Source organism: Chiloscyllium plagiosum, unplaced genomic scaffold, assembly GCF_037043375.1.
Source record: "Chiloscyllium plagiosum isolate Xiang-an unplaced genomic scaffold, Cpla_swu_hap1 HiC_scaffold_16, whole genome shotgun sequence".
NCBI lineage: Eukaryota > Metazoa > Chordata > Chondrichthyes > Orectolobiformes > Hemiscylliidae > Chiloscyllium > Chiloscyllium plagiosum.
In genome coordinates, this window is record NW_028270154.1 from 83,062,835 (window position 1) to 83,085,021 (window position 22,187).

General features: G+C 46.2%; 1 protein-coding gene across 1 annotated transcript; it reads right to left on the reverse strand.

The window, feature by feature from the left end:
* Positions 1-259: 259 nt before the first annotated feature.
* LOC122556947 (histamine H2 receptor-like) lies at positions 260-8,439 on the reverse strand. Its single transcript, XM_043704187.2, has 3 exons — positions 8,183-8,439; positions 4,161-4,337; positions 260-917 (listed from the first exon to the last, which is right to left on the reverse strand). Exons 1-3 carry the CDS (start codon positions 8,437-8,439, stop codon positions 260-262), a joined length of 1,092 nt encoding a protein of 363 aa, XP_043560122.2.
* Positions 8,440-22,187: the final 13,748 nt, after the last annotated feature.

The following is a 22,187-nucleotide window of genomic DNA, read 5'->3' on the forward strand; positions in this document are numbered from 1 at the left end:
GATGTAAAAGATCAACAAGGCACTCTTTGGAATGGGGCAGTGGAGATCTGCCCAGGCAGTCATTCAGTCAATGTTGCTAACACAAATGAGCTGGCCAAAGTCCGCACCCACGGGAGCTGCCTGTGCAGAGACGGCTGCCCCATTTCCGACATTGCAATAATTACCCGTCAAAAGAGCTTACACTGGGCTGTGAAAGTGCCTTGCGATGTCGTTCTGATGCTCATACACCGAAAGCGAGCGTGTCTTTCGCCTCCTGTTGTTACTGGCAACTGCGCGCGTCCTTCACGCTGCATTCGGCGCCCTGAACGGTTTTGGTGAAGGTCACAATGGAAATCATGTCATCGCGGGTGTCGACCCTCGCCCTCCAACGCTGGCAGACCAGCATTTTCTTCAAGCCCCGTTGAAAATCCCGGTTGAGGAAGGCGTAGAGCACAGGGTTGATCATGGAGTTGCAATACCCGAACCAGGTGATGACTTTGAAAACCCGGCTAATGGTGATGCTGTTGAGCTGCGAGCCACTCACAGCGATGCCAACGTTGAAGACAAAGTAGGGGAGCCAGCAGAGCACAAAGGCCGATATGATGATGCTCATTGTCCTGGTGGCCTTGTGTTCCAGTTGCAGGTTATCCTGCCTCCGGCTGTCAGGATGATAGTGCAGGTCCAGCGTCTGTGACATGATCCTCACCGCCTTGAGGCGTGAGGCTCGGTATATGAAGAAATACATGGTGCACATAATCAGGAAAGGGAGGTAGAAGGCGAGTGCAGAGGCCACGATAGCAAAGGTCCGATTGGTGACAAACACGCACTCCCTGCTGCTGTCAAAGTCCACACCCGGGATTTCGTTCCAACCTTGCATCACTGGGAGGAAAGAAATCATGGCGGAGTAAACCCAAATCATAATGGTCATGGCAATACACCTGTGGGAGTGGAGGCACAGTAAGCACAGGATAAGAACAAGTCATAGTCACACAGCATCGAAACAGACCCTTCGGCCCAACTCATCCATGCTGACCAGGTTTCCTAACCTGAACTCATCCCATTTACAAGCATTTGGTCCATATCCCTCTAAACCCTTCCTATCCATGTACCTGTCCAAATACCTCTTAAATGTTACAATTGTACCAGCCTCCACCACTTCCTCTGGCAGCTCATTCCATACACGTACCACCCTCTGGATGAAAAAGTGGCCCCTTAGGTCCCCTTTAAATCTTTCCCCTCTCACCTTAAAGGTATTCCGTCTAGTTGTGGACTCTCTGACCCTTTGGAAAAAGACTTTGGCTGTTCACCTTATGTATGCCCCACATGGTTTTATTAACCTCTATACGATCACTTTTCAGCTTCCTGGGCTTGAGGGAAAAAAGTCTCAGCCTATCCTGCCTCCCCTTATAACTCAAACCTTCCAGCCTCAGCAATAGTCTTGGACATTATTTTTGTTCTCTTTCCAGTTTAATAACATCCTTCCTATCGCAGGGTGACCAGAATTGTACACAGAACCCCAAATCTGACCTCACAGCCATAACATGACGGTCTAACTCCTGTACCCAATGCTCTGATTGATGAAGGCAAACACGCCAAGAACCTTCAACCATCAGACAGGCTGCATTTTCGCCCACAAGGCAAGATGCCGCGTCATTGGGAATTAAAGGGGCTATCCACTCAGCACTGTTGGGTAGAAAGACCCTGAGCAGATCCTAGAAGTGCCTAATTAAATGTCCATGCCAATTGAGGGCACCAGCCTGTCTCTGAGAGATGTTGGTCCGATCTGAAAGCAAGAAACGCTGTATCCTCAGCAGCGCCACCATGATCGGTGGCCACCACTGACTCTGCCGAGTGAAGAAGAGGATCCACCTGGCCCCAAAACCTTCAATGGCGAGAGAAGGTGGAGGGAGACACAGAGTCATAGAGTCATAGAGATGTACAGCACAGAAACAGGCCCTTCGGTCCAACTCATCCATGCTGACCAGATATCCTAACCCACCTGCCAACACTTGGCCCATATTCTTCCAAACCCTTCCTATTCATATACCCATCCAGATGCCTTTTAAATGCTGTAATTGTACCAGCCTCTACCACTTCCTCTGGCAGCTCATTCCATCCACGCACCACCCTCTGTGTGAAAAAGTTGCCCCTTAGGTCCATTTTAATGTCTTTCCCCTCTCACCCTAAACCTATGCTCTCTAGTTCTGGACTTCCCCAACCCCAGGGAAAAAAAACAGACTGTTCATCAACCGTGCCGTAGCTGTGAGGGTGTTCATTACTGCTCCCCGCCTGGGTCCATGGACTAGCAATGCAGGAGGGATCCAGCCTGGCAACCTGTTGGGGAGACAAGCAGGATTTACCTGACAACCTCACCATGCGATAGCAGCCTCTACTGACCACAGTAACACCCTTGCGAGGTGGGGTGGTGGTGATGGTGGTGCCGTTGGCTGGTGGGGGTGGCAGAGGTCACTCTCGGTTTAGCATGTAACTGGCAGCCAGATCTTCCCACCAGAAATCTGGTGGGTTCCCCTCTGCCCATTGATCAGCCCTCCTGCCACCTAGCCCCTCTCCAGAGAATGGATAAAATCTCCAGCGATTTGTACCCGGTGTTAATAAAATGAGTTAACAAAATGAGTTAACCAAAGATTCCGCTTAATTTGTGTGGCACCAGTTTCTAGGGGTGGTTTCACACTCCATAAAAACTGCAACACTCACCTCATTGCGGAGTTGGTGGCTATGCTGGTGTCAGTTTAGCTGTAGGGAAACTTACAATGCGACGTCAGAGCTCACAGATTCCAGTCTCACTCTGCTCATTCAATTCCCTTTATAATCCAGTGTGTTGAGGTTATTTTTATCCTGGTTTCCTTCAAGCGAGAGACTGCCTCACAGTGCCAAAGACCCGGGTTCGCTTCCAGCCTCGGGCAACTGTTTGCACATTCTCCCCGTGTCTGCGTGGCTTTCCTCCAGGTGCTCTGGTTTCCTCCCGCAGTCCAAAGGAGTGCAGGTTAGGGTGGATTCACCATGCTAAATTGTCGATAGTGTCGTGGGATCTGTAGGTTAGCTGTATTAGTCTGTTGAAATGCAGCCCAATAGGGTAGGGAAATGGGTCAGTGTCGACTTGTTGGGCCAAATGGCCTGTTTTCACATTGGAGGGGTTCTATGGAGAGCTGGCTACTAAATACCAATTGAGTAAACAGCTTGGGAGGCCTTGGATTTTTTCTTTAATGCAGCCTGAAAGGTTATCACTGGCTCTCGCAGATCAGGATTTCTGGGGAGTATCAGAAGCTATCGGAGCCTCAGTAGTGTTGGAAGCCTCAGTGAATGTTCCCTGGCTGCTGCTCTCTCTGAATTTTCTCTTGAAATTTCTTCCTCGTAGATTAGAGAACTGCATGTGAGAATCTGTGTCTGAATTTGACTATTTGTTTCCCCGGGATGTGTTTTGGGGATTTTATTAGAAAGGAACAGTTAATATTATGGTGTCTATATTCTGTTAAATTTTCCACTAGGCTAAGTTATTCTAAATTTCTCTTTCTTTGGGCTTGGGTCTTAACTACAGTGTTTAAGTAAATTGTGTTTTGCCTAACATTGAGCAGTTTGACCAGTTGAAGTGTCTCTGGAACGGACATTTTACTTTTGCCTTTAAAATAAGAGAAAGTTAGGGTCGAGGCTACCCTCTTAAAATATTTTGAGGGGGTCTGGTCTGGTCCATAACAATCGGCTGGCATTCCCATTGTTACCAATGGCAATGTGGCACCGACAATGTGATCAGAAAAATGGTGTGCCAGATAGTTTAACACTCCCTCACTAAACTGTCTTCTCAGATTATAGGTTCAAACCACTGGAGTGGGACTTGGACCTAATCTTGACCAATCCAGAGGTAACGGTACTCCCCACTGAGCTATAATCATCCACCATTTCCCCTCTGCCTAAACGCTAGTCTTTCTCATTATGTAGACTGGTCTAAAATCACTGGTCATTAGAAAATGCAAATCATTTTGTGAACTGTTTAGAAATGGTTTCAGCTGTGATGGCGTTCAGAATGAATATCAACAGCACAATATTCCATTCCCATTGAATATCCTGGCTTTTAATTCCCGACTGTTTCTATTCAGTGGGATGGAATTTTGTGAATGAATCGCTCTATATGCTGTGACATCACAAGGCCTAATAATGTGCCTTACCTGCTCCGGGACATTCGCTTGGAGTAATGGTAGGGAGTAGCCACAGAACAGTATCGGTCCAAGCTGATGAAACAGAGTGTGACAATGGAGGCTGTACAAAACATCACATCAAAGGAGATCCACACCTTGCAGAACAAACGGCCAAACATCCAGATTCCAGCCACCTCGTAGATTATGCTGAGTGAAAGAAACACATACCTTTAATCCAGAGCGTTCACACCAATGAAGGGTTTCCACTAAGCCAGTAATATGCCTGACAGGTGTTGTTAAGTGCACAAGTTTCAATTGGCAAAAGAACCAGCCGAGGTAGAAACATAGAAAATCCTCCCTTTTCCCCACCACCATTGCATCGTAAACATTTACAGCACAGAAAAGAGGCCTTTTGGCCCATTGTGCATGTGCTAGCTTACCAAAATCTATCCACTCTCATCTCAGCTCTTTATCTACAGCCCCGTTAGTGACAGTATTACATATCGAAGTATTTGTTTTTAAACTGTGAAGCAGCCTTCTGTCTTGACCACTATGATCTCCACCACCTTCTTTTATGAAACAATTTCTCTTTAAACTAACCCCTTGAGATGATTACATCTGTATTCCTTGGTTATTGACCTTTCTGCTCGGGGGAAGAGATGATTCTTATCCTGATACCATCTAGACCATTCATCATTTTCTGCTCTGCAATTAAACCTCTCCCAAGCTGTCTTGCTTCCAAAAAAATAATTTTGTCCTTTCAATCCTTCCTTCCAGCTAAAATCCAAATATCCCCTTTGAAAGTTTCCTCTTCATATCTTTCCTGAAAAGAAATGACTGGACTCAAATGCAAAACTCTATCTGTGATCTAATTGATCTCATTACACAGTTCAAGCAATGACTTCCCTGCTCTTTTATTCCACAACTCAGTTAAAAATCACACAATGCCAGGTTATAGTCTAACATCTTTATTTGGAAGCACTAGCTTTCGGAACGCTGCTCCTTCATCTTGAAAGCTACCTGATGAAGGAGCAGTGCTCTGAAAGCTAGTGCTTCCAAATAAACCAGTTGGAATATAACCTGGTCTTGTGTAATTTTTAACTTTGTCCACCCCAGTCCAAGAGCGGCTCTTCCACATCATTCTACAACTCAGCAACTGAAAAGAGATATCCATGGGTCATTTTTCTCTTTGATGGCTAATATTCGGACTCATGCTAGGATGAATCAATACCTTCAGGAAGGATCAACCCTCCATTAAACTTAAAGCCAGTACGAACAAGGACAGCATTAATTTCTTAGCCGCCACTATATTTAAATTGACACATTGGGTAAAAATTAGCAACAATTCCTTTTCCTCTAAAATAACTAATGCTGACGTTTATACCCAAAAAAGCCATTCCCCTCAGGCCATCTTCTACAGTCTGGTGAGGTGTTCAATCCAATATCACCCGCCATATTGTCTCCCTAATGCACCAGTGAGCTACAAAATCTACATTCATTTTCAAGCAATGCACTAACTCAGTGATTTCGAGTTTTCTTGGCTCTCAGTTAGCTGAGGAGAAAGTGATGAAGAGCTTTTGCCCGAAACGTCGACTCTCCTGCTCCTCGGATGCTGCCTGACCGGCTGTGCTTTTCCAGCGCCACACTCTCGACTTCAATGGCTGAGTATTTCTTTGCTGATTGGCTTAACTTTGCTCTCACTGTTTTGCAACCAACCTCTCTACCCCTACCTTCACTTCTCAGCCTTTTTGCCCCTCACCTCCCCACCCCCACTGTTCAAATGCCCAAGGAGTATCCCTCTCCTTTGATCCCTGGAGTCCCCATCTTTCCCAACTTTGTCACCCACTCCCCCGACCTTACAGCTGCCAATTCTCCTGCCAGCTCCTCACTCCCAAGACCTCCTCTCCCCCAACCCCGAGTCTCCTTCTCCTCAGTCAATCCATCCCTTGAGGAGCCCTCTTTGTACCCAGCCCCCACCCCCCTCCTTGCAGACTCTTTCATCTGTTCTGTCTGGAGCAGATAAGCTACTCTCCCCCTCCCGACTCCTCCCATCGGCCCCAACAAATTCCACATTCTCGGTCCTGGCAAAAGGACCCCGTCCCCAGCAAACGTCCAAATGCTTCCCACTGTTTGCTCCCTCCAATCACGGGCTGGTCCTGCCCAATGTTTACCGCTGAAATGCTCATTCAAGAGCAAACATGAGGGAGAACCACCCTGTGATTGGAAAGAATCACATCTGACAGATTCTGTCCATTCACTTTATGAGAGTGACCTTTCTCTCACAGGTCTCCCATATTGAACTATCATTTATCACTCTGAAATATCCATTTGGTTCACTAATAACCTGAAGGGAAGGACATTTGCCATTTGTGTGATTCCCAGACACACAGCAATGTGGTCAATTCTCAGTGTTCCTCTGAAATTGCACTGGTTTCTGGCGTCCCTGGAACTTTTGGGGGTAGATTCGTCCCAATGAATACTGAGTGCTAAAGGTACCCCATGCTAATGGTTGCAAAAACGCTCAAAGTCAGGAGCATCAAACCAATCAAAAGGTTCTGGGAATGGCAATAATTCAGTTTCCTGATGATGGGATAAGGTTTTGCTTTTACGTTTGTAGAATCGAATCCCTACGGTGTGGAAATAGGCCCACTGGCCCAATAAGCCCACACTGACCCCCTGAAGAGTAACCCACCCAGACCCATTGCTCTACCCTAGTAGTCAACATGTCTGCCAGACTAATGCACCTAGCCTACACATCCCTGAACACTATGGGTAATTTAGCACGACCAATCCACCCTAACCTGCACGTTTTAGGACTGTGGGAGGAAATCAGAGTACCCGAGGAAACCCACACAGACACGGGGAGCATGCGTCAACTCCACACAGACAGTCGCCCGAGGCTGGAATTGAACCCGGGTCCCTGGCGCTGTGAGGCAGCAGTGCTAACCAATGAGCCACAGTGCCACCCCACACATTAGGTGTCAATGGGTCCTGACTGAAAAATGGTTCAGTACTGTTGAAGAGTTGATAAGGAGCAACAGAGTGTGAAATGATGCATATGCCTCGGTCGCACGTGAAGTATTCATCCTGAAGAGAACTTTGTGGGTTTGTCCCTGTTCCATGTAATTGGTGATGCCTGGCACCCTATCTTGTCTGTGACAGTTCTCCACAGTGGCAACCTTACCATACCAACCCATACACATCGGGCATGAAGCATTGAGTGGGCATGTGGTTCATACCCTTCCAGAGTAGAATATATACCTGTGGCATTAGAGTCAGGTTTTGTTAGGCCATCCACTAGCATGGACCTCTGTAGCCATGCTTGTCCAGGCTGTCTTCATCAGGTGGAATGGCGTCTTGCCAGTATATAGGAAAAATACCTTGCCTTCTTTCCTGGACAGCCTTCCTACCCTCATTCTCGATAAAATTTGACATCTCATCCGAGCATGAATATGCAATGAACAGAGCCCATGAATGAGGAATGCGGAACCACCTCCCGCTTTAAAGCCCAATACCCCACAAAGCCTCCAAAACCAAAACTAAGATTACCCACTAGCTTTCAGCTTTTCCTCATCATATTGAAATTCCACCAGCTTTGACCCCTTTGACCATTCTGCCATCATCTCTGCATAGCTCCCCTTTCCAAATGTCTGCACAGACATGATAGCTCCTGAGATTAGATTCCCTACAGTGTGGAAACAGGCCCTTCAGCCCAACAAGTCCACACCGACCCTCCAAAGAGTAACCCACCCAGTCCCATTACGCTCTGACTAATGGACCTTACACTATGGGCAATTTAGCATAGCCAATTCACCTGACTGCACATCTTTGGACTGTGGGAGGAAACCGGAGCACCCAGAGGAAACCCACGCAGACAATGTGCAAACTCCACACAGACAGTCGCCCAAGGCCAGAATCGAACCTGGGACCCTGGTGCTGTGAGGCAGTAGTACTAACCACTGAGCCCCCAGGCCTTCCCTGTATGAATCAATGGAAGTGATCCAAAGGAGTCACTGTTGGAATTAACACTAACTTTCCACAGTTGCACTCACCTAAAAGGCATTACCAGACAAGCCACCAATAAGTCTGCTGTGGCGAGGGACAGGATGAACATATAAGTCACTGTTCTCAGTTTCTTCTCCAAAGCAGGGCAGATAAACACCACCAAGTTTCCTAACAGTGTCACCAAGTCCACCGTGGTCAGTATGGTCCCAACCAGCACTTCTTGATGGGAGATCCGGATGTGAGCGGCATTCCCATCTTCGAGTGTAGCTGAAGGAAGCAGGCTGTTGTTCAAAGAGCTGTTCATATTCCAAGGGAAACTCATGATTCATTTTCTATCAAGAAATTGAGACAAACAAATAGTTTAACAACAAATTAAGTCAAATATTTTACAAAATACAAATGCTAAAACAGATTCAATTTTATGCTAAACAAATAGTTTAACAACAATTTAATCAAATATTTTACAAAATGCAAATGCTAGGGTAAATTCAATTTCACTACTTACAAATAGTTTAATAAGAATGTATTAAAATATTTTACAAAGTACAAATGCTTGGACAAATTTAATTTCACTACATACAAATAGTTTAACAATAAGTTAATTCAAATATTTTACAAAATATAAATGCTAAGACAAATTTAATTTCATTATAAACAAATAGTTTAACAATAAACTGATTAAAATATTTTACCAAATACAAATGCTGGGACAAAGTCAATGCCATGATAATTTCATTCTATATTCCATCATACATACAGATTCCAAATCATTACCACCAATGCTATTACACACGAAACTCTATTGCTAATATTATTGATAATGCTAATCAAAGATGTATCACGGCAATGGTTTACTTACATTGATGTCCTGTTCAAATAGCAGAAAAGATGGTCTCCCTGTGAAAGTAAAGTTATGCATAAAACTACTCAAGTGAACAACCTCAGCTTAATTGAAAGATTTGCAAGAGTGGAATTGAGAGAATTTAGTCAGAAAACGCAGTGTGCCATCTCAACCTGGGGTCCATTGAGAAGATTGAATAGGATAGCATGAGAATGCAGGAGCATTTATAGATCAGAGCATTACAGGCAAGCTGTGTCTTTTACCAATCAGAGTTGATCAGACAACAGACAGTCATTGCCACTCACAGTTGAAATGCAGCCTCACCAATCCAGAGTTCTAGACGTCATTGCTTCAATAAAATTCATTTTGACAGCCTGAATTTTCCATTGACAGAGCACAGATAGCAAGGCTGCATTCTGATCTGATCTGAACTGTGATGCACAATCAAGAATTAAAACAGCTGATCAGTGACGACTTCTCAACAGTCACAATCTTTGAGGAAGCTGTGTTTATTAAAATGCAAAAAGTATATGACATCCTGATGATGAAATATTTCTGGATGAGCTTTGACTCTTGTACTGTTTAGGTTTTAGAATCACACAGAAAACAACATAACATTGACAATACTACAGTCTGAGTGCTTTCAAAGGTATCCAAATAAAACAATTCCTTCATATAGTGCATTCCCTGACCTTAGAAAGTCCCAAAGTGCTTCACAGTCAATTGAAGCATTGCCACTATTTTGTGTTCAACAAGGTCATACAAACAGCAATGAGATAAATGACTGATTAAATATTAACTGGGATACCAGAAGAACTTCTTAATTTTATTTTCAAATACACCTAAGGGACATTTTTATGTCCATTGTAAAAACTGTGTTTATTTTTCTCTGTATTTTGAATTGTAGATTGAAATAGGAGAACAACTGTTGCAACAAACAAGGACTATTGACAGATTGTCATAGTTTGGAAAAGCAAGTAATCTGGTCCCCACTGTCTGCACTGTTTACTCAGCTGCTGGGTTAAGCAGGAATAAGAGGGAGCGCAGGTGAACTGGATTAAAGGGTTCCACAAATGAAGGTTCAGCAACAAGTAGCTAAATGGTCTATGGACTAGTGACAAGGTATTGTGGACAAAGGCGGTCTGCCTGCCAACAACTGTGTGATTAGTTCTCAGCTAGCTGAACAGCGGGGATATGAACAAGGATATGAACAAGGTTCTGCTTCAGCCTGCTTACACTTTGTCAATGCAACTTCACTGACTGACGAAATGGGGGCACTGTTTCCAAAGCGCAAAATTTTAAAACGTGTGTTGGCTGTAATGCGATTACATCGCCAATGCTTTAAGCGCTGCTTCTAAAGCCCGATTTTTCTATAACACAGGGTTGCACAAGAAGACGACCATTGTGTTTATAGAAGAGTTACCTGTATTCTTCTTTCAGCAGTGATGTTTAATGGATAAATCCACGATCTTTTACAAGTGTGAAGTCTAAGCCTGACCTTGTGCCTCCTGCAAATCCAGGAAAGCATCTGGGGAAAGGTTACTGGAGAAGCAGCATTCTGATCAACACAAGAATCATTTCAGCAGATCCTGAGCACAGGGATTGCTGAACTGCTTTCCCGCTATTTCCCTCCACTCATAACACTCGTGATCTTTTCTCCCATGTCTGTATATTTGTGTGAAGGTGAGGATTTAAGGGGATTAGAGCACTTACAAGTAGTGTTATATGCTGATGGGCATAACTGCTTAACTTGAAAGGCAGAGGCAGGATACAAGTCGAATAATCTAATCATGTTCATGAGTGGCTATTTCCTATAAATAATCTTACATACTTGAAACCGTGGATTCAAATAGAAAAAGACGTAACACCAGATCAGGTTCCTTGCAATAAAATGGGATGTGGAACTGTCAGGAGTTGTACATAAACAATAAAAACAAAACTTTTAGCATCAAAGTGGAGCCAGCGTTAAGATATGATGCTGACATTTGAACGTTGGTGAGTAACCTACACAGAGAAAAGCCTGTGAGTGGGACAACCACACATCCTCAACAAGGTCCCATTTGGAGATTTGGCCAGAGTAATGACGGGAGGTGTGTCTCACTGACTATCTAGTCCAACACTTATTGTCAGTCCCGAACTGCTTTTGAAAAGGTGAGGCAATCTGCCTTCCTGAAATACTGGGTGTGCAGTGACCACCACAGATATGTTGAGGTGAGAGTTCTGGGATCTTGACCTAGTGACATTGAAGCTATGGGAGGGTATACTTCCAATAGAGGATGGGGCGTCATTTGGAGGGGCTTTTCATTGAATCATAGAACCCCTGCAGTATGGAAACAGGCTCTTAGGTCCTCTGAAGAGTAACCTACCCAGACCCATTCCCCCACCCTATACTCACCTCTGACTAATGCAACTAACCTACACATCCTTGAACACTATGGGCAATTTAGCATGGCCAATCCGCCCTAAGCTGCACATCTTTGGATTGTGGGAGGAAACCAGAGCACCTAGAAGAAACCTGCACAGACACGCGGAGAATGTGCAAACGTCACACAGACAGTTGCCCAAGGCTGGAATCGAACCTGGGTCCCGGCACTGTGAGGCAGTAGTACTAACCACTGAGCGACTGGATGTGGTGGATGCTCCCATGCATCTGTTGCCCTTGTGTAGTGAGGGGAATGAGTGACATCCTGATTTCCGGCTTCAGACTGAGGCCAAATCCTGGGCCCCGTTGCTGGGGACCATTGCAGTGCTGATTGGTGGACTACTGCCTTGGAAGAGACCAAGCAGGGGATTCAGTGAACATTGGGCACTACATCCTGTACAGAAGAGGAATTCTTCAGCAGCCTGAGGGTTTGGGAACCTGAATTCAGCAACACGGGCTGATGAAGGCCAGAAGCCAAGATGTCATGGAGGCAAGAGAGGCCAGGGGGAGCAAGGGACTGGAGTAGAGTTCCAAACAGGTGGAGATACTAGTAAGCAGCTGGGGCCAAGAAGTGACAATGGGACAAACAAATTGATGCAGGAGACTGACTGGACAGCACCCCACAAGAAGAACATCTCTGCGACACATGAACCAATCAACCTAACTGTCCTGTGGTCGAACACTTTAACTCCCCCTCCCACTCCGCCAAGGACATGCAAGTCTTGGGCCTACCCCCCTGCCAAACTCTAGCCACCCAACGTCTGGAGAAAGACGCCTCATCTTCCACCTCGGGACCCTCTAACCACACGGGATCAATGCCGAGTTCACCAGTTTCCTCATCTCCCCACCCCCTACTTTATCCCAGATCCAACCCTCCAACTCGGCACTGCCCTCTTGAACTGTCCTACCGGTCCATCCTCCTTCCCACCATCCACTCCACCCTCCTCTCTGACCTATCACCATAACACCCCCCTCCACCTGCGTCTACCTATCGCATTCCCAGCTACCTTCCCCCCAGCCCCACTCCTCTTCCCATTTATCTCTCAACCCTCTTCGGCCCACCCCCCACCCCCAATTCCTGAGGAAGAGCCTACGTTCGAAATGTCGACTCTCCTCGGATGCCGCCGGACCTGCTGTGCTTTTCCAGCACCACACTGTTCATCCCAACAAGGAGAGGCAGATTCACGCTGTGTCGGGGAACTGAGGCCGTAAGGGTGATTGGAAATTAGTAGCAGGAGCTACTGAACTCGGTAACCATCGGATTTGAGATCAGGAGTTAAGTTCTCATCCGCCTTCTAGGGATTGGGGACATGGGCCATCAATGAAAACAGTTTGTTCCTCAAAGTTAAGCTTTTCCGTTAATGATTATAAAGAGCTAAGACGCACAGAATAAATAACTGTTGCATATCTTTTGTGTTGTTGCTGTGTATGAATCACATCTTACCTCAATTGTGAAGGTCATGGGATTAGAAGGTAATGTTTAAGATATACAGTAGTCAGAGCTGAAAATTGTCCTTCAGAGCAAAGAAACTGGTTTCAAATGTATCATTCGGCGCTACCTCGTGCTCCCACGAGGAGGTTGAACAGTTCATCCACTACACTAACACCTTCCACCCCGACCTCAAATTCACCTGGACAGTCTCGGACTCCTCCCTCCCCTTCCTAGACCTTTCTGTTTCTATCTCAGGCGACCGAATCAACACGGACATCTACTACAAACCAACCGACTCCCACAGCTACCTGGACTACACCTCCTCCCATCCTGCCCCCTGTAAAAACGCCATCCCATTCTCCCAATTCCTTCGTCTCCACCGCATCTGCTCCCAGGAGGACCAGTTCAAAATACGTACAACACAGATGGCCTCCTTCTTCAAGGACCGCAATTTCCCCCCCGACGTGGTCGACGGTGCCCTCCACCGCATCTCCTCCACTTCCCGCTCCTCCGCCCTTGAGCCCCGCCCCTCCAACCACCACCAGGACAGAACCCCACTGGTCCTCACCTACCACCCCACCAATCTCCATGTACAGCGCATCATCCGCCGTCACTTCCGCCACCTCCAAACGGACCCCACCACCAAGGATATATTTCCCTCCCCTCCCCTATCAGCTTTCCGTAGAGACCACTCCCTCCGCGACTCCCTTGTCAGATCCACACCCCCCACCGACCCAACCTCCACTCCCGGCACCTTCCCTTGCAACCGCAGGAGGTGCAACACTTGCGCCCACACCTCCCCCCTCACTTCTCTCCAAGGCCCCAAAGGAAACTTCCATATCCGCCACAGATTCACCTGCACCTCCCCCCACATCATCTACTGCATCCGCTGCAGCCGGTGTGGCCTCCTCTATATTGGGGAGACAGGCCGCCTACTTGCGGAGCGATTCAGAGAGCACCTCTGGGCCACCCGGACGAACCAACCCAACCAACCTGTAGCACAGCATTTCAACTCCCCCTCCCACTCCACCGAGGATATGCAGGTCATTGGACTCATCCACCGCCAAACCACAACAACCCGACGGTCGGAGGAGGAGCGTCTTATCTTCCGACTGGGAACCCTCCAACCGCAGGGGATGAACTTGGACTTCACCAGTTTCTTCATCCCCCATCCCCCCACCTTGTCTCAGCCGGATCCCTCCAGCCCGGCACCGCCTTCCTGACCTGCAGTCTTCTTCTTGACCTCTCCGCCTCCATCCTACTCCGACCTATCACCCTCACCTTGACCTCTTTCCACCTATCACATTTCCAACGCCCCTCCTCCAAGTCCCTCCTCCCTACCTTTTATCTTCTCCTGCTGAACACTCTCTGCTCATTCCTGAAGAAGGGCCTGTGCCCGAAACGTCGAATCTCCTGTTCCCTGGATGCTGCCTGACCTGCTGTGCTGTTCCAGCAATAAAGTTTCAACATTGGAATGTGGAACCAAAGGGGAGATTACTCTAAAATCAAAGAGATTGCTCAATTTGTACAGGAGGTATAACATTCACTTGGTGAGTGGTTATTATTTTTCACAAGGGATAAAGAGCTTGGACAGAAGTCTTATGATCAACGTAACTTGATAAGGTGAGAAGTAAAGGGAGAGCCGTGAATCCTGGAAGGGATTACTTAGGAAATGGCAGGATTTAATCTGTCCATCAATGCTGCATAGTCACATTAGATCAGGAACTGCAGATAGTCAGTAGATTCAAATCCCATGGCAAAGACTTGAACCCAAGTCTGCAGAACATTACTTGTATCTCTGGACTAATAATCACACAACCCAGGTTATAGTCCAACAGGTTTATTTGGAAGCACTAGCTTTTGGAGCACTGCTCCTTTGTCAGGAAGCTAGTGGGGCAGGATCATAGGTCACAGAATTTATAGCAAAAGGTCATAGTTTCATACAACTGATGTGGTATTGCTGTTAAGTTTTTAATCGCTTAGAATGGTTTGCAGATTTCGATCCATTAACATGTAAATCCCAGAGCTTCCTGAGAAAACTTAAGATTTAATAAAAAAAAGGTGACATCTCAGCTCAGATAATGCATTAAAGGTGTGAGGTTATAGTCTGTCTATATCCCAAACTGGAGTCACACTGATTTTATTTCCAAAGTAGGAATGTATAAAATGGATTGACTGCTGACAGATTGTGTGCTTTTTGAACAAAATAGAGTGTATCTACAAATACAAATCCGCAAAAGTAAATTCACCCCATGGACTTACAATGTGTGGTGTGTGTGCGTGCATGTGAGGGAGAGAAAATGTGTACGTGTGTGTGTATGTCTGAATGAGAGGTAGTGTGTGAGTGTGTGTGTATGTCTGAATGAGAGGTAGTGTGTGAGTGTGTGTGTATGTCTGAATGAGAGGTAGTGTGTGAGTGTGTGTGTGTCTGTGTGCGTGAAAGTGTGAGAGAGAAAGAGAGAGAGGGAGAGAGTGTGCGGCGGGTGTGTGTGTGTGCGTAGGTGTAGACGAGGATATGCCTGTAAGAGGGTGGATATATGAGTGTGAGTGTGGGACGAGTGTGTGTGCCTGAGAGAGTGTGTGTGTGAGAGAGGGTCTGCGTATGTATGTGCCTATCTGTGTGTTTGTGTGTGTGCAGTGTAGTGGGGTCACCTATAGTGTGAGCTGAACCCAAGATCCTGGTAGAGCTGATCCTCATGGTTATTGAACTTGGCTATCAGCCTTCGCTTGGCGACTCTATGTTGTTGAGAATCTCAAAATCCCTTGGAGGACGGTCACCTGAAGATCCAAGGCTGAATGTCCCTAACCGCTGAAGTGTTCTCTGACTGGGAGGGAACATCACCGTCTGGCGACTGTTGTGCAGTGTCTATTCATCCGTTGTATGATACTTTGATCTTTTACGACACATTCTGTGTCCTGTGATCCTGCCCCACTCGCTACAGAAGCGGCGCTCTGAAAACTAGTGTTGCCAGATAAACCTGTTGGATTATAACCTGGGGTTGGGTGATTTTTAACTTTGTCCACCCCAGTTCAAAACCAGCTCGTACACATGATGACAGACCTCCCGTCAATGCATGGATGAGGAATACATTGAGACAGTAGATGTTAGCAATGCAGATCAGGTTTAACGTTCTTCGTGATGAGATGGAGAACAGCAACAGTGCGCACCCAAGGCTGGCTCTGGCCTGAGTATGATGATCACAGAGGCTGCAACATCAGAGACGGGAGCTAGGACCCCGGTGACCAACAATGGGTGGCAGCACTTGGAAGAGCATTGGATGGGGGAACAGGCTTAGACTCCAGCCCTGATGCTGCAGTTGTGGTAGCAGGGGGAACAGCAGGGGCAGGTCCAACACTGAGACCCCAGAGCCTACTACAGAGACTCCAACTGATGTCAAGCAGCAACTGGAGGAAGAAGAGAGAAAGATGAACTCCATTACAGCAACCTCTTGCATTACATTCAGTGTTTCAAGATAGCGGTGGAGTGTGGTGACATGGGACAAACACTTTTCACCGTCATTTTATACACAAGTGACAATAAATCTACATCCAAATCATTAGCCATTTATATTATTTTAAAAACTAACAAAGTTCTTCTTGAGCAGTGAACAACAATGGACTCATCAATGCCTCGGTAACTTGTTTCATAGCAACTGATATACTCTCTCCACCTGTAACAAGTCATTCCCCTCAACATGCAGTGTAGCTATAATGGCCTGAGCTGGCTTTATCAGCGATTGTTACCTTCAAAGGGAGATTGTGAAACCAATCAAAGTTATAATTCTGGAGACAATTTGATAGCCTGGCATTAGAGTTGGAATATTCAGTGAGAGGAACGGTAAAGAGTAAAGCTGCCAATGTCCCAAATGACTATGGGACAGAGAGAGAGGTGACTGGTGGTGATTTTAGCCAGAGGGTCACCAGGCCTGAGGCAAAGGGAAACAGTGGAGAAGACAGGGCCATCACTGCAACCTGAGCTGATGAAGGAACTTTAACTCACGTTGTTGGTCAGGATTTGGAGATGCCGGTGTTGGACTGGGGTGTACAAAGTTAAAAATCACCCAACACCAGGTTATATCCAATAGGTTTAATTGGAAGCACTGGCTTTCAGAGCGCCGCTCCTTCGTCAGGGGTTGTGGAGTGCACAATTGTAAGGCATAGAATTTATAGCAAAAGTATATCACACTGTAAATTTTTTGCTATAAATTCTGTGTCCTACAATTGTGCACTCCACAACCACCTGAGCGGCGCTCTGAAAGCTAGTGCTTCCAATTAAACCTGTTGGACTATAACCTGGTGTTGGGTGATTTGTCACATTGTTGGTGTCGCTCTGCATGGCCAATCAGAGAGCAACTCAGAAGTTCTTCCTCGCCATATAATTCTGCTCCTGTGACATTGTGGGACAACTTCAATATTAAGGGCTTGGTTTTTTTCTCTTGTTACTTTCCCTGCCTGAAGTCAGACAGGATGACCTGTAAATGGAAGAGGTGATACCAGAGATCCCCCGTTCATCTCAGAAATTCTCACCAACAGGCCACACACCAGAGAAGAGAAGTGAGGCCCATCATTCTCCTGTCTATCTATTGCCAACACTCAGTAGAGAAAACGGAGGGAGATTGATAATGTTTCTGACCATTTCTTTCCTGTCAATGTCTGGCTCCCTGGACTACCAGGTGAATGCATGGAGTGGGGTGGAAATGGATTCAAGTGGAGATATGAGTCAGCAATAGAGGCCTACTCACTCCTAGATATTTAGCCACTGAAGATCTCAATCTCTGGGCAGCTCTTTATGTAAACAGCCTTGGAAGTCTCTGTCTCTGTGTGACCCCTTTTAATATTTCTTCTTCTTTCTGATACAACATCACCTCAGGGACTAAAATAGAAGCCCCCATTGCTTTAGAGATTCTACCAATGAGGCATGATGTTTCGAATCATAGAATCCCTGCAGTCTGAAACAGGCCCTTTGGCCCAACAAGTCCACACTGACCCTCTAAAGAGTAACCCTCCCAGACCTATTACTCCACATTTGCCCCAGACTAATGCACCGAACCTGCAAATCCCTGAACACAACGGGGCAATTTAACATGACCAATCCACCCTAACCTCCACATCTTTCAATTATGGGAGGAAACCAGAGCACCTGGAGGAAACCCATACAGACACGGGGAGAATGTGCAAACTCCACCCATACAGCTGCCCTAGGCTGGGATCGAACCCAGATCCTGGTGCTGTGAGGCAGCTGTGCTAACCACTGAGCCACTGTCCCCATACGTAATGCAAAAGATCCAGCCCAGTTTCTGGACAGTGGATAGAGTTCCTCACTTCTGTTATTAGCATTATAGATGATGCCAGTTTTAATTGCACTTGTCCTGAGTTATATCTTTCTAAGAGTTTGGAATTCCTTGAGGCTGTTTGATACACCCCGAGTAAACCTGTTAGGATATTTCAGGGGGTAGTTTGGAGTCAACCACAAAGACTTGAAAGGGTTAGTATTCCTCCATAGTCTAGTCCAGTCACTATCCATTACCAAACACATTGCAGATAAAGCTGAGCTGAGCAGCGGGTGAAAGCAAATCAGGCATGCCAACCCTGGGTTTTTATCTACCCTTTATAGTGGGACACAAGAATAATGGGCTGGCATTTCACAGCTTGCAGAGAACCGAAGGGAGGAATGTCCACTGTGAGGCTCCGAGAGTATCGGCCATGATCATAACAAATATACATCATGTGCCCTGCAACAAACGTGTACTAAGTGATCAAAAAAAGATTGGAATGGGCACATAGAAGCAGACCATTCCAATTATTAATCAGTCCACAATGAGAGGGCATGGATATAGGATTCAATCTATGAGATTTAGAAGAGAGAACCAGAAAATCCCTACAGTGTAGAAGCAGGCAATTCAGCCCATCAAGTCCATACTGCCCCTCTGAAAAACAGCCCAACCAGATCCATGCCTCTATCCTATCTATGCAACCCTGCATTTCCCTAGGCTGCACATCCCTGAGCACTATGCGCAACTTAGCATGGCTAGTCCACCCTAACCTACACATCTTTGGACTGTGGGAGGAAACCCAGGCAGACACAAGGAGATTGTGTGAACTCTACACAGACGGTTGCCCGAAGCTGGAATCGAACCCGGATCCCTGGCGCTGTGAGGCAGCAGTACTAACCACCGAGCCACCATGTCACCCTACTGAAGAGAACTGAGAAGCTGTTAAACTTCATATTTTACAAACATCTGCCAGTGGGTTTGCAGTTGTGGGGAGGCTAGTAAAATTCCCCAGACGTCCTTCCCATTGCTCTCCTACCCGGTCCTGAGCTGTTCACTGTTCCATACAGGCCAGATGGACTAGCCTTACCCCCCCAGTGAATCTTTTATGACTGGAGCAAAAGAAGCAGCCGCAATTTTGGGATGGCACGGTGACTCAGTGTTTAGCACTGCTGTTCACAGCACCAGGGAACAGGGTTTGATTCCAGCCTCGAGTGACTGGCTGTGTGGAATTTGTACATTCTCTCTGTGTCTGCATGGGGTTAGGTGGATTGGCTCTGGGAAATTGCCCCATAATGTCTGAGTAAGTGCAGGTTAGATGGATCGGCCACGGGAAATTGCCCATGGTGTGTCCAGGTGGTGCGGGCCAGGTAGATTAACCATGGTAGTTGTGGGATTGGGTGGGATGTTCTTTGGAAGGCAGAAGTGATGGGCTGAACACCCCCCCATCGACACTGTAGGGATACTATGATTCCCATCTGGTTGAACCTGATGAGAGGAGGAAGCTCAGAAAGGCAACCTGCTCAGGACTCAAAGAGGACAGGAAGCCAGGAGCTGCCTTTCCACAGTGGGTATCACTCTGCTCTGTGTGCTCTATCCTCAATGATCTCTTCCCACTGAAGCCTCTCACCTCACTGCTGTGTGACTTACTTGGTTCTGGACTATAGCGTTCTGAATGTGGTGACTGTTTGTAGTCACAGTTTTGGGCATTGTGTGACTGATGCTGCTGACACTACTGAGCTGATGGGGCAGGATTAGGTCATCAGGGGTAAGACCTCCTGCCAGGGAAGGGCAGTCGTCCTGCTTCCAGTCAATGAGCACTCCTTGGGGTACTGAACATCTGTGAGGCAGCCAGTTTAGGTGGGTAACAAATTCCCTGCTGAATTTTCTGATGACACAAGAGCCTGATACCAAAAAATACTACCCTAGGCCAAAAACCAAAGTTTATTTTGAAAAGGTGGGGAAAGGAAATGGAGAGAAAATGCATTCGAGGTCAAAACATTGTCTGGTTTCAGGAAGGATGTGGGGCAAAAGGCATCAAAGCATATGGGCAGAAAGCAGAGAAAGGATACAGAGTCAGATGATTAATTGTGATCTTAATGGATGCCAGAGCAGTCTCAAAGGGCCAAATGGTCTCCTCCTGCTTCTATTTTCTATGATTCTATGTTTCCATATTGAAATAGGCTGCAAAATACAATGTAGATGACTAACTTACAAGGAAGACAACCAGTAAAATGGACTGGTTGGGCTGAATGGCCTGTTGAACTACTGTCCAGAATTCTGCAAGTGTTGGAGAAACTGAACAGGTCTGGCGGTATCCATGGTGAGTTAATGTTTCAAGTCCAGTGACCCTTCTTCAGAAAGCAAAGACTTGCTGAGTGTGCCGAGCAATTTCTGTTTCGGTGCCTACTGGATAGCGGGCATGGGGACTGGTAACTGCTGCAGTAGGGGGTCCTGTTCCCAGCCTGAAAATGAATCATTGAGGTAGGCCAGACCGACACTGCTTTGCTCAGCGTCCAATCTGACTGATTAACTCACATTGACATAGCAAAGATAATGAAAATTTCTCCACTTTCCAACATTCAAACTACCTTCAGTGACATCATCATTTCCAAATAGCTGCTTATGCTGGACAGTTACCTTTGAATGCCCATCATGCAATTTTGTTGGCTCATCACAGAAACTTCAGGCCCAAATACAAAGGATATGCTGCATGATAAAAGATCATATCTACTTGGGATGTGCAATTGGTTCATGCTATTCGTGTGTAACACAAACACAGTGAAAGACAAGATGTCTCGGTTCCACTGTTTAACTAGACAAATGTAGCATGTATAGGTTTGCTCGCTGAGCTGGAAGGTTCAATAAGTTTTGTCACCTTATTAGGTGACATCATTAATGTCTCCGACTTCACAGGAATGCTCACTGATGATGTTAGGTGGAAGTGGGTACTGCAGATGCTGGAGATTAGAGTCAAGATTAGAGTGGTGCTGGAAAAGCACAGCAGATCAGGCAGCATCCAAGGCACAGGAAATGCTTTCTTACTCCTTGGGTGCTGCTTGACCTGCTGTGCTTTTCCAGCACCACTCTAATCTTGTCACTGATGATGTTTCCTAGTATGGTGACGAAACATCTGAAAACGAACTTTCCAGCTCAGTGAACAAACCTATATCCAGAACCTCAACATGAGCTACAAACCTTCTCCAAACCCGCAAACGCAGGTATAAATCTGACATGCCTGCGATCCTTCAAGAGCCAAACTGTTACACACTAATTGCACATGGAATCCCTACAGAGTGGAAAGAGACCCTTCAGCCCATAAAGTTTGCACCAAACTTCTAAAGAGCATCGCATCTAGTCTTTGCCCCCTGCACACTACAGAGCAATTTAGCATGGCCAATCCACCAAACCTCACATCTTTGCATTATGGGAAAAAAAAACAATGCATACACAGGGGAAACATGCAAACTCCCCACAGACAGTCATCTCACACTGGATTCAAACCCAGGTCCCTGGCCCTGTGAGGCAGCAGTGGTAACCACCGAGCCACTGTACCATCCTGTTAACATAAATTAATTCTGATCTTACACTCTCAACCTTAACTTTCACATCTGGAGAGTTGATCTTATTGCTGTTTTGCACACACTCTTCATGATGGGTCACTGAAACTGAACCTTATATTTGATACTCTGACACAACAATGTCAGCAATGAATCGGGGGCTGTGCTGTTTTGGTTGCACTTTCATTTCCAACCCAGAAGATCATGGATGCAAGACTACCCCATTTCCCGTCTGAGACGTAAACCCATAATCTCGACTAAAGCATGTTGGATCCTTTCAGCAGATGTGTCAAACTGAGGCTCGATCTGCTTCCTCAGGGCAACACGCGTGGCAATATTGCTGTTATTCTCAACAAGATAATCTCTCAAGTTCAAAGCAGAATACTTGGCCATTTAGTTCCATTATTGCCTTTGAATGCTTGATTTCATGAACATTGGTGCTTTACCTGAAATTTGATGCTGACGTGAAGGTTGTGAAAGGGTTTGGATATCTTGCGATAGTAAAAATATGTGACAGAAGTGTGACC

What these genes read in the sequence shown, in the direction of transcription:
- LOC122556947 (XM_043704187.2), bottom strand. Translation starts at nt 8,439, where the DNA reads ATGAACAGCTCTTTGAACAACAGCCTGCTTCCTTCAGCTACACTCGAA. An exon ending in TGTCTGGTAATGCCTTTTAG is followed by an intron (nt 4,338 to 8,182) that starts GTGAGTGCAACT and finishes TCTTTCACTCAG; the next exon opens with CATAATCTACGAGGTGGCTG. An exon ending in AAGCGAATGTCCCGGAGCAG is followed by an intron (nt 918 to 4,160) that starts GTAAGGCACATT and finishes CCACTCCCACAG; the next exon opens with GTGTATTGCCATGACCATTA.